Below are 12,922 nucleotides of genomic sequence, written 5' to 3'. Positions count from 1 at the left end.
ATACGGTTTATTTTACCATTTATTTACTTACAGAGTACTTTACAGAATTACCCTTTATGGACCTTTACAGTAAAAATGCAAAACATGTTTCCAGAGAGCAAAATGAACAAAACCACCATTCAAGTTAAATGACAAAATAAAACATTGCTTCATACCAAGTTCAAACATTCAAACTAACATTCGGTTTAGACTATCTCACATTGAAGAAACCAACACTTAAAGTCATGAAGACATAATACAATATAAGGCAAAAAACATTGTCTGCATCATGTTATGTAATGCATATTGATGAGGGCATATTTTAAGCCTTTGCATCACAGTCTATGTTGGCAGCAGCAACTCCTGTCTGCCTTAAAGCTCCTCATGTGTTGGTCCAATACACATTCATCTGTGCAGAAACATTTCTCCACTGCACTAAACCCTGGCACCTGCCCAGCAGTGCCCTATATTCCAGAAGAGGGGGGAGGGAGAGAGGGAGAAGTGGCCAGTGCAGTTGTCAACAGGACGTCCTGCAGTTCTTACTGTGACAGCCAACAGAACAGGCTTGCGGCTCTATTTTGATGTGACCCGAGTGTTTCAGGACTTCCAGAGGCCTGCCAGGAAGACAGACATGGAATCAGGCCCAGCTATGAACACCAAGGACAAAAAGTACAGACAAACTATTTCAACACACAGCCACTGTGAGCAACATTGTAGCAGTTCTTTGCAAAGTTAATTCGAACCCCCCAAGTCGCACATCTGCGAACACACCAGAGAAATTATGCACTTACGATTCTGCCAATTTTAGTTGCAGTGCAGCTCAAGAGTTGTAGTACTGCGACAAAGGACCAGGCCTGAGGAAAAAATAACATGGTATTACTACTAACATCCACTCACTCGCCAACTCTTATTACTTCTGGCCTAAGAATGTCTCAGAAGTCTAAACATAACACCAAGGCTCATCAGGAACACGCCAGGACAATGTTTAATTAAAATAGGACACACATGCACAATGGTGCTTTAAAAGACAAATCTACCCTAAAACACTAATACTGTGATGTACTTTGCATTTCTGGGTCTATTCTGTTGGTTGGTGGTGTATTTTTCTTATTCCTGTGGATAACTGGCCAAACACAGACGTCACGTAACATCCAGATATTTAATAGCAGAAAAAAATTCCGGCCTTCTAAATCATCAACTTGCTTAACCTAACTCTTACTATGCTATCACTATTACTCTCTCCACCTACACTTAAGCCCCACAGCTGAATGCAAGAAGTTGATGCTGTTCTCTGGGGTTTGTCGAAAGGCATTCTGGGAAATATAGGAAGTCAGAAATAGATGTAGACAAAGCAGTGAAAGTGGATATACCAAAAAAGTTCATCCAAAGTTCAATTCAAAGATAAACACTTCATCACAAAATAACCCATGGCATGCATTGATCATCGCAGACTGATGGTACAGAACAGAGGAACAGGATCTGAGTTTGGGTTTTTCCTTTAAAAAGTAAAATCTGATCTTGTCATGTCTAGTAAGTCTTAGTTGTTTTTTCCCCAGTTCTATGTGTACTCTGCCTGGAAGGTTAAATGATGAATAAACAACTGATGGCAGCTGAGGGACTTACAGGTGGGGTGGGACCATCACCTTGGAGGAACAGTGTTTAACAGCCACTGGACTGCCTAGGAGAGGAAAAGGCACAGATGACACACACACACAGCGTAGACAGAGCGACACCAAAGCATGTAGACACAGACATCACAACACATCATCACAACTTCACAGAGGAACTTACAGTAGGTGCTGATCACCGCCACATCAGGAAAGGACATGGAAAACAAGGCAACAGAAATCAGTACATTTTATAACCTTCTAATGCCTATTTCAAATCGAATGAAAAAGGAAAAGAGAAAACTCCAAAGACTAATCCCGGCCAGAATATAAATTACATCTCATCTCAGCTTGTTCCAACATACATCTCCCCCTACTTCCCAAGGGAATCAGAGCTGCATGGTTGAACTCGTGCCTTTAAGCAATATTAAATCAATGGATAAATGACTTCTTACAACATGTTCCAATAGGATAACAGGGAGCTGGGATGATGATAGGCTGATGGCTGGATAAACAAAAGCATTGAAGCGCTCTCTTCTCCTTCTTTGTAGGCTTCCTCTAAGGCTGCAGTCTAGAAACATGATGTACTTAATACTTTCGCTTCAAGGAAGAACAACTTAGAAATATTTGTTGTGAAAAGGCATAGCTGTATCCATGACTCACATGTCAGCTCACATAAAAGAGGCTCGGCTATTAAACAACCAACAAGCTAACAGCGTCCGGCCGATCCACCAGCTACATCAGCCGGCTCACGGCCATGAATCCGTTCTTGGCTGACTTCCTCTAAGCCCAAAAGGTTGCGCTGCTTTCCTGGCCTATCTTACCTTATACTGCTGCAAGTTACAAATTAAATATGACTCACTGGTCCCACTTCTCTGGTGAAGAGGAGGGGTTGGGCGGAGAGGGGGAGATGGAGAGAGGAGAGGGAAAGGTATTTTCCTGATCTGAGAGAAGAGAGAGAGAGAATACCTAAGATAAAACATCCTTGCATTCATCCTCTCATATCTGTGACCTTTGAAAACGACTGCAACCCGACAGGCAAAACGAAGCACCACAGGTCGAGCAATGCTTCCCTCTAGTGGATGCAGAGTTATGCAAAGTGTCTGCTGTGTTGTACCTCAAGGCAGCTGTTTCTGCCCACAACAGTTTTTTAATTTTCACTTAAGATTCACCCTCTTTTAGAAACATTAGTAATCTGACATGACTTTAAACACACAGTATTAATCAAAGCCCTTAAGAATGACCTGTCCTATAACTTCATGTAGTGTGGAGATTATATGAAATGCAACACATTTAAATTTACATCTTTCTCAAACCAAGATCACCGTTTTCAGTTTCAAACAGGTTTGCCAGCTAGTCAGTCTGAACATGAATACTGCAAGTGAGCGTTTTCAAAACGTCAAACCAGACAAGTTATTTGAAATAACTCTTCTTAGTGTACCATTGTCTACAAATGCTAGCTTAACATTTAGCTGTGCCATGAGAACCAAAGTAAACAAAATGCACTCTTGCCGATCATGGCCTCTAGTTGAGAGGATGTAAACAAACAAGTTACAACAGCACCCAACAACTGGTACTCATTTTCAGGCAAATTTAATATATTACTAATGCAATCAATAGATATGAAGGAAGTAATGTTCTGATTTTACTAAGTAGATCACAAACTTCATCTACAGAGAATTTTAATCTAGCAATTTCAAACTGGAAGTTCCTCCGATATTAGGTCTGTATTTTTTGCCATATGCATCCAAGAACACATAAATGAAAGAAGGCACCCACATACCTGTTGTGTTTTCTAGCTCCTGTGTGACTCTCTGCAAGAAGGAACGGAAGCAGTCTGAAGAGGGGGAGAGACTGTCCCACAGCGACTCAAGTGCCCACACATTCCTCTGCGAGACAGAAAGTTTAGCAGGTAAAAATTTTGGCTCCTAATTTTAGCATTTTGGTTCCTCCAAGCATTTTCACAAAACACCTTATGGCTCCTGTCTGGCCAATTTTGGAGTTAATTTTATGAATAACGTTGCCTTGCTAATTTTAATTTTATTCATAGGTAATTCAAGATATTTCAGCATTAAAGTGCCTAGAAAGCAGAGGTGACGCGGTTTGATAGTTGATATAAAAGTATGTTTATGAGCAAATGTTGCTGCAGGTTCTCTGCAGTCAGTTTCTCCATCTGTCACAGCCTTTGGTGCAGCTAGTACTTGATGTGGAGAAAATTAGTGTACTTACAACCTATTCAGTAGTTGCTTATTATGAAAACACTAGCTCTAAGGACTATGATTAGGCAACCCGTAGGACTATGATTAAATGCTGCTGCGTAACAGAAATATGTGAGAGGAGGAGTGGTACAGAAAATAGCTACAGCAGGTTCTCTGCAGGGAGTTTCTCCATCTGTCACAATATAGCTCCAACACAAGTAAGATTATTATACTTAGAAACCTCAAATCTTCACTATGTATTCCATATTGAACCAATCAACAATAGGTGTATTTTTTTTAAAGCCCAGCAACTCTTTAAACTGGCAATATGTTTGGGACCGCCAAAGCATTCAAAGGCAGGTCGTTTGTCACTGCAATGTTGGAAATGTTTAATTTCTTCCAGTATATTGAGAGCACTACATAGAGAGTCTAAGGCTGGTGGTGCCAAGTAGGTTAGGCTGTTATGTCTTGATCTGAGTCCTTTGTGACATGTTTGTGATAAGGGCTTTATAAATAAACAAACTTCATATTATTTCAAAACACTACAGCCCTTATGAACTGATCACAGTAGCTCTAGTTCTTGGCAACAAGGTCAACTCTATTAGCCCTTCTATTAGCTTACTAAATAACCTGAGTTTCACCTCAGTCTGTCTGCGTATATCAAGGAATTTCTATTCAGTTACATTGAAAAACTGATACATCCTGTAAACTATCAATGGCTTACAGGTTTACTTCAGCTACTCTCGCTCTTTACTGTACGTGCTCTCCTCTTTTTTCATACAGATCAACAATCAGATGTTCCTCGGATCTCGTCCAATTTGTTTAATTAGTAAGTGAGAGCAGAGGCGGCATGTGGAAAAGGCATGAAAGACAAGAGGATTATTTACATTCAGCCACAGTGTCAGTCATTTGGACTGAGCCCCATTTCCACAGACAGGACGTGACACCTGAGAGGGAGAAGGAAGGAGAGGCTACCTTAAAGGTGTTGAGCACAGGGAGCACTGGGCTTAGGGCGGCGTCAAGGATACGCAAGGCTAGAGCCTCTGTTACCAATAGCAACAAGGCCTGGTCTGGGTACACCTGTAAACAAACACACACACACACTTGAACCGTTACCTTACCGACACATGAAATCCATTAATTTGTGCGTTTCTGTGTATATCTATTCTACGTATACGTACGCCGTGAAAGAATCGTGGGATGTGTATGTTGGCCTCTTGCAGTATCGACCTCACAACACTCTTTGCTTCCTAAAAACCAGAGATACAGGACAGAGACAGAAAACAGTTTACTAAGAAATAACATAAGATGGAAAACTATCAAAGGAAATGGCTGTTGTTTGTAAGAAATACACACCTGTAGAAAGGCAGCGGTGGGTTCTGGTACAGCGGTGGGTGTGTTGACCATGGTGAGCAAGTGGGCCCAACACTGAGACTGGATCAGGAAGACATCGTTAAGTATGGTCAGTCATTAGAACCTGCAAAACTAAACGGTGACGAGTGTTGTAGACTTACGTCGGTGTAAACAGCAGCGCAGCATCTCTGAACCCTGAGAGCAAACTTCACCAGCTCGGCACGCTTCAGCGGCACGGCACCTAGGGAGACGATCTGCTTATGATATGATTCAATACGTGATATGGGGTTCACAAATCAATACAATCACGATACGATGTAATAAATAAAAATTCAATTACAACACAGTATGACTGCAGAATTACTGTATGTTTATTTCTGAGACACAAATCTTTCTAGCAGTGGCATTGGCTTGCTAGAATGTAAACAACAATTTAAAAATGTCATTAGAAAATGCAAATAATATAATTTGGATGGAGGGCTTGTGAAACGTCAGATTTCCATATTGTGATATATTGAATTTCAATATATCGTCCCATCCCTAATACACATTGTAGCTGCGGTTTTTAGTTCCTTGGCCTTACACATGGGTGAGAGTCATAGAATCCACGTTTCCTGCGTTTTTACACTTTTATTATACAAAGGTTTTCCACAATAGATGATGAGTCAATGATTTAAATAGACTCCAGAAGAATTAACTTAAACTTGACAATCCCAACCACGGTAAGAAAACCGTGTGGCTCCATGGCTCACAAAACTGACAGTAATTGTTCTCCGACTCGAGCAGCCTACCTAAATCATGGTGCCCTATCTTTCTTATAGCAACAGTACACCTTAAGGCTACTGCTCCCACTGATTCCACACTAGAGCTGCAACGATTAATCGATTAATCAATTAGTTGTCAACTATTAAATTAATCGCCAACTATTTTGACAATTGATTAATCGTTTTGAGTAATTTTTTAAGAAAAATAAGTCAAAATTCTCTGATTCCAGCTTCTTCATTGTGAATATTTTCTGGTTTCTTTACTCCTCTATGACAGTAAACTGAATATCTTTGGGTTGTGGACAAAACAAGACATTTGAGGACATCATCTTGGGCTTTGGGAAACACTGATCGACATTTTTCACCATTTTCTGACATTTTATAGACCAAACAACTAATTGATTAATCGAGAAAATAATCGACAGATTAATCGACAATGAAAATAATCGTTAGTTGCAGCCCTAGTCCACACTGTCCCAAAACAACACAAATTCTGGTGAACAAAATTCCAGCCATAAATATATATGCCTAAATAACATTATAATTCTAACATTACACAGAGTATATCCTCCACACAGAAAATATTCCCCACACCACATGCAAAACCCAATGTCCATGTCTTGGCTCCCACACACATATACACATATAAGTTATCTGTGTCTGACCTTTAATTGGTTCCCACGTGGCATCAGGAAAGAGGAGTTGTGTTGGCTGACCAGTGATTACCATGGGGGCGGTTCCCGTGTCAAAAATGTGGAGGCAGAGGAGGAACAGGGACGGGGACAGGCGGGAGGCGGGGCCGTTCAATGAGGGGAAGAAACTGGACAGAGCGGAGGTGAAGTCCCCCGCCTTGCACAGGAAGAGAGGGATGAGGTCTCGCAGCTCCTGGAAACTGGACACATGAACCAGATGCAGCAAGTCAACAACATGACCAATCACCAATCACGTTAAATAATCCATACACCAGAGTTTAATATGACAGTGGCTAAATAGTGTCACGGTTCCATCTACTTTACAGGGGACTGGGTCTATGTTTCATGTGGCAGTGACCAGTATTGCGGTGATGCTTAATGCCCATGTTGTTTTCCACACAATATATTATTTCTGTAGTTTCTGTGGCCAGGAAAAACAATGAGGAAAAACAAAAATCCAGGACATGCTCCACAGAAAATACAACGCAATGCTCATAGAACACAGCCTTGAGTGAGATTTGGCCTTCAAACCTAAAAAAAAATCACTGGATGAATATTTAGGAGTTAAAAAACAACACAGCACTTAAAATGTCATCCGCTCCTCCTGGGAAAGGAGCACGTTGTCTCACACCTGAATAAATAAACAAGTGTGTGCATCACTAGTCTGTTTGGTTTACTTTTGCTCACATTAATGAGCTGGTTTGCCAGGTGAGGAAGACAACTAGTTTTTACTGATAGTTTCACACAACATCCATTTTTTAAAAGCCAGATATTTCCAGGTTTGAAAGACACTTCGAAACACCAAGATGTGAGCGATTCATAGCTTAGCAACAAGCAAACTAGCTTATCATGGTAGTCTTTACACTAATATTCTATACATGGAAATATTAACTTTGTAGGTGACGTATAAGTTATTATACTGGACGGCAATTTCCCAACAAAAGTGAATTTGGGAAAGCAGTTCAGAGCTAAATACAAATAGGAACATAAACTGACAGTATGATTGACAGTATATCTGCATTCTAAACACTGGCACTAATAATGAGCATAAAACTAATAACGAATAATGAGTGATTGCTAATATCACTGATGATAAGGTATATAATCCTATTTCTCTCCACTCCAACATCACTTTGTACTCAACTTGTCTACAACCTTATCACAACAAACAATATTAAATATACCCAGAGACTTCATCCTGAAGGAAAAAAAAAAAAATAAATCAAAGTACAGTATGAAAGTATTTGTCATCGAGACTCACAGCTTGGCATCATCAGTCTGGACAACTCGTAGGTAGCGACACAACTCTCTGTACCTGCAGACACATGGAACAGTTACATGGGCATGTTTGGCTTTATTAGGCCATTGCAAGAGTGCGGGTGTGTGTGTGTGTGTGTGTGTGTGTCTACATATGTGAGAAAGAGAGTGTGTATCCACAGTGTACCTATGTTGCTGCTGTAGTAGCTCCGTCCTCAGCAGGACCACAGAGATCTGTTCAGTCAGGACGTCCTTCTTGCCTTTGTCCTTGCGGACTCCCGTCACGTTCTGCCCCTTCAGCACAGACACCAGCAGCACATCATTCCACGGACGCACACACAGGCTGGGGCACACAAACATACAGTTACAACACACAAACAGGCTGGAATATGACCTCACACATAATCAGGAAAAACACAAACACACAACCTTGTAATTTGATGCTTATGAGGACAATCCATTGACAAAATGTATTCCCAAACCCAAAACTTGCCACTCGGAAATAGTAAGGACCAGCCAAATTGTCCTCACTCCAAAGGTCTAAAACTTGGTTCTCACAAGGATATAGGAACACAAACACACACACACACACCTGTTCCTCATGCTCTTCAGAGCGAGAGGCAGATGGAGTCTCTGGTAAAATTCCTGCAGTTTGTGGATAAACTCCGGGGTAAAATCAGCCGTCACCATCTGTTTCTGCACTGAAGCCATTACTCTGGAAAAACCCACAGACGCACATACAAGAGGACACATACACAAATAAATGGGTTACAGTCAGAGCAGAAGATGGAGTTCTGTGTGTGTGTGTGTGTGTGTGTGTGTGTGTGTGTGTGTGTGTCACTGTGTGTGTGTGTGTACCTTTGCAGCAGCATCGCTTTGGCCTCAGTAGCACTAGCCATGGGAGACTCTGACATCACAACCCTGCAGAGAAAAACACTCAGGACATGTAGAATATTGATTTGCAAGGACTGGTTCAGGACCCACAGGGGGGTCGTGGTATTACGGATTAAAATATTGTCCAAATTATTTTGGGCAAGCTGGTATCCATGTCTTTCCAAATCCTTGCAATGTAAGATAGACTGAATAACAGGGTCAACCTTGTTCTGCAAAGTCAGCTTTACATCACAAGAAAAACTTGAGTCTCCAAAGAAAACAACTGATCTAGAACAAGAAACTCCATCGTGTGTGTGTGTGTGTGTGTGTGTGTGTGTGTGTGTGTCTATACCCCGAAGGCTGGAAGTGATGAATAAAGACTTCAGCAGCTCCTAGTCTCATGATGGCAGCAGCTCTGTCTTCCTGTTCATCTGCTTTGCTCAGGAACAACGACACACACTCGTACACCCGCGTGTAACTGCAAACAAGCAACAACATGTAAAAACTGAATTGCCATTTCTTCTTGGCTGTAATTATTTCAATGCTTTTCAATGTACCATCAGTTTGTGACACATTCTCTAAGTTGCTGGGTCAAATTTCCCTAGAGGCAACAAAATTGAACCTTTCAGTCCAGAGGAAAAAAATCGACCCTAAAACACAGTTAAAAAAAACAACTATTGGCGATGGTTGCCTTTCTGGGTCGATTTTGTTGTTTGGTGGTGTATTTTTACTATTCCTGTGATCAAGAAGATTTAAATAGCAGATCATTTTCAGCTAGGAGCAGCATACCAATTTCCCACTGTCATTAGCCTCAATAGACCAGAATGCAATGCAGCCACAAGACGTGCTGTGTTTGAGTAAGGGGCGCGAATCTCACTTTTCCTCAACTTGAAAAAACTCTCTCTCTTGCGCTTACTATACTATCACTATTGTCCTTTCCATCTACACATATAACCAACAGCTGAATGCAAAAGTTCACACCCGTTCTCTGGGGGCTGTCGAAAGGCATTCTGGGAAATGTAGGAAATCACTAAGTGAAGGAGACGAGGCAGGTTGAGCGGAAAGTGGGCACATCAAAAAAGTAAATTACAACACGTCATCATAAAATAACTCCTGGAATACATGGAATATCACAAATTGATAATATATTTATGTAACAGTGTAAGAGTATCTGAGGCTGGATTTTTCCCCTTTCATATTATGGGCAGCTCTCCCATACTCACTCAAAGACCAGGCATTGCTGGTTTGATTGGCTCCACCCATTATTCACTGCTGTGTATCCCTTCAGGAACAAGGAGAACTCCAGTGCAAGTTCAGTTCTGAAGCTCTGAAGCATAGTTTCTGGACAAGAGAAAGACACATTGAAAGACAGTGAAGAGATATAACCGCCTGTGGGATCGGTCATACTGGTCATACGATCTCATGTGCGAGTCTTTGAAGGAATGTAGGTTGGTATGTCTGTCTGGAGTCTGTGTTTTTGCAGGTGCGGACATCATCCCTTTGTGTGCAGTACATATGTTTGTGATTACCTGCATGTCGGAGGTGAGCGTCTATCTCGGACAGTGTGAGGTTGAACGTCTTCAGGTATCCCAGCACCACACTGTTTCTGAGACAGCTCCAGAAGTCACTCCTCTTGTGGCTGTTGCAGTGGCACACATCTTTCTCACGCCACACCGCACACTGAACACACACACACACACACACCAAGTCAGATACACAGCAGGACTCCTGCATTTGAACATCTGGTGCCATTTCTCAAACGTTTTATTTTCACACAGTGCCATAAAGCTAACTGTTTGCATCAAGGCAACTGTGATTCATTATTTCCCTAACAAAAAATGCAAAAGCAAAATTTTGACTTTTCTTCAGCTATAAAACAATTCCCTCATTAGTCCATTTGGTGATGGCAAATCTGTTTTGAGCGATGTGCTGAAGCTCTCTCCTCATTTCATTTACGGTCACTCTCCCCCGATCTCACTTGGTGAATAAAAGAATGCAACTGATAAATGCAATTCCACCAGTTACATGCGAGATATATTAAGAAAACAGCAGTAGCCAATTAGATAAACAATCCTAGGACCATAAAAAATAGAGTTAATACTTTTCTACTTTTTTACTACAGAAATAAGAAGAATTTCCGTCAACAAAAAAAAAATCATCATTTTTGGAGGCCTAGGGCAAGTATTTGCACTATATTTTGAGTAGTTGTGGGTGCTCAATGACATAAATACTTCTAGTTATTGAAAAAGTTGCCCAAGCTGCTTTGTTGTCTTTAGAAATTTGTAAAAAAAACAAAAACTTTAGACTGTTGCATTTCATTATTTTTTTAGAGTTAATCTAATCTAATGAGATGGTAAAGTTGTACAGCAACTGATTGAGACTGTTTATACTATTTGCAGTTCTTGGCGTCACTGATGCACAGATAGTTTGAGTAATCTAGGCTTGATACCGATTTCAAGGTACAACGACCACACACCAGCTCCCTCTCTCTCTCTCTCTCTCTCTCTCTCTCTCTCTCTCTCTCTCTCTCTTACACACTCATGAACACTTACCGCTGATGCCAGTTTGTCGCAGACGTAGCAGAAGCACTGATCACAGATCAGCTGGTTATTGCCCGCTGGAGCACCGGTCTCACGATCTGTAGCCCTGAGGAGGACAGGAAAGAGACGTCCCGGGATGAACAGGGGGGCAAAGAGCACTGGTCAATAAATCACAAAGTGTGATTTAGTTTACTCACGTGAAAGGATGTATAGGGCAATCGTAGCGTGCATGAGGCAGCACCTCAGCGCGCCGGGAGAACGTGACGACCAGGTCTTCATCCAACACACTGGGAGATGATACATTGTCTACAGACACACACACACACACACACACACACACACACACAAGGTTAGACGGTACAGTTTTATAACTACTTAACAGAGGTGGGGACTCGAGTCACATGACTTGGACTCAAGTCAGACTCTAGTCACTATTTCAGTTGCTTGAGACTTGACTTGATGCATGAAGATAAAACTTGAGACTTGACTTGGGTTCTAGTGACTTGACTTTAAAAGGTTTCTAAAGTCCTGACAAAAGATGCGTTTGTGTAAATTACTTAGATTGAAAGTTATGAGGTTTGTTCCACAAGACGACTGAATTTAAGTTCTGTTTTCTGAATTTGTACGGAAAGGTTGAATTTATTGAAGCAGAAACCGATTATAGAAATCAAACTCATGATGCACTTACCAAGTTTTTATCCTGTTAAAACGATACTGCATTGAAAAGATATTTAGTTGTCTATAAGATATTAAATTGATACTGGACTCTTGATTTGTTATGAGTTCACTTGGTGTTCTACATTTAGACTTGGGGACTTCACTCGAGATTTATACCTCAAGACTTGAGACCGACTCGGTCACACTTCTGCTAGTTAGAACTAAATTACACACACATGCAGAGACAGATAAACACCACTGTTACCGCTCTTCTTCACTTCTTCCACCTCCACTATGAGGACTGAGGGCTCGCTGCACATCAGACTGCATGAAACCTCACAGTCTGAGTCATCATCTTCACTGAGGATGATGATTTCTCCCCCGTCCATGGTCAGGCAGATCAGAGCTGACCAGAAAAAAAAGGCGATAAAAGAAAATCACCAAAACATAGAAGTAGGGTTGATGTTGGAGTGGAAATCTACACTAACCACACAATCCATATGTGTTATTATCCCTGTGATCTTGGTTGGATTTCTGAATATTTAGAAATCTTTATCTAGGAAGCACAGAGAGTCTTCAATTCACTTTCAGTTTCACAAAGTCCTCCATGTTTGTTTATTAGCGACATCGAAGACTGAAGCCTTGGCTCTCTGGTTAGCATCTTTGGTAAAATGATTCACTTGTATTCGGTGTTATGTTGGCTTTTCCTTTGTTTTTAACGGTTACCAAACTAACTACATTAGTCGCTAACTTCTACGAACGACGTGAACCGTCCTGACATGATTTTTCTTAGATAAATAAACTCGACATAAGTTATCGTAGCTCCACAAACAGGAAAACGTAAATCCGTAAAATAAAACAGTCGGCGATTGTGTCAACAGCCAACATGTTAATACTTTATTGTTTTGTGTAAAGCTTGTCAACGTTATATAATTTAATACTTATGCCTTAAGTTAGAAGTGCGACAAATTCCCCTTACCTTTTAACAGTACGTTTCTCCCA

At 41.0% G+C, this 12,922-nt stretch overlaps 1 protein-coding gene across 1 annotated transcript; it reads right to left on the bottom strand.

Moving 5' to 3' along the window:
• Positions 1-64: 64 nt before the first annotated feature.
• On the bottom strand, positions 65-12,922 carry LOC139647399 (uncharacterized). Its single transcript, XM_071523297.1, has 20 exons — positions 12,900-12,922; positions 12,186-12,326; positions 11,461-11,569; positions 11,276-11,369; positions 10,253-10,403; positions 9,947-10,064; positions 9,076-9,201; positions 8,709-8,771; positions 8,443-8,565; positions 8,038-8,193; positions 7,855-7,908; positions 6,567-6,793; positions 5,299-5,378; positions 5,141-5,218; positions 4,966-5,034; positions 4,760-4,864; positions 3,370-3,475; positions 1,603-1,657; positions 771-833; positions 65-593 (listed from the first exon to the last, which is right to left on the bottom strand). Exons 2-19 carry the CDS (start codon positions 12,307-12,309, stop codon positions 800-802), a joined length of 1,872 nt encoding a protein of 623 aa, XP_071379398.1. The 5' UTR covers positions 12,310-12,326; positions 12,900-12,922; the 3' UTR covers positions 65-593; positions 771-799.

This window comes from Centroberyx affinis, unplaced genomic scaffold, assembly GCF_046629955.1.
Source record: "Centroberyx affinis isolate AG114_WGS23_722 - 3 ecotype Tasmania unplaced genomic scaffold, CSIRO-AGI_Caff_v1 ptg000100l_1, whole genome shotgun sequence".
NCBI classification, from domain to species: Eukaryota; Metazoa; Chordata; class Actinopteri; order Beryciformes; family Berycidae; genus Centroberyx; species Centroberyx affinis.
The sequence above is the reverse complement of the archived record's forward strand: the minus strand, read 5'-3'. Positions and strand labels throughout refer to the sequence as shown.

Bases quoted from the DNA above. Each gene is read 5' to 3' on its own strand.
- LOC139647399 (XM_071523297.1), bottom strand. From the start codon at position 12,309: ATGGACGGGGGAGAAATCATCATCCTCAGTGAAGATGATGACTCAGAC. The intron at 8,772-9,075 runs GTATAGACACAC...TTTTCTCTGCAG, and splicing joins CATCACTTCCAGCCTTCGGG to GGTTGTGATGTCAGAGTCTC. The intron at 6,794-7,854 runs GTGAGTCTCGAT...TCATGTGTCCAG, and splicing joins CAGACTGATGATGCCAAGCT to TTTCCAGGAGCTGCGAGACC.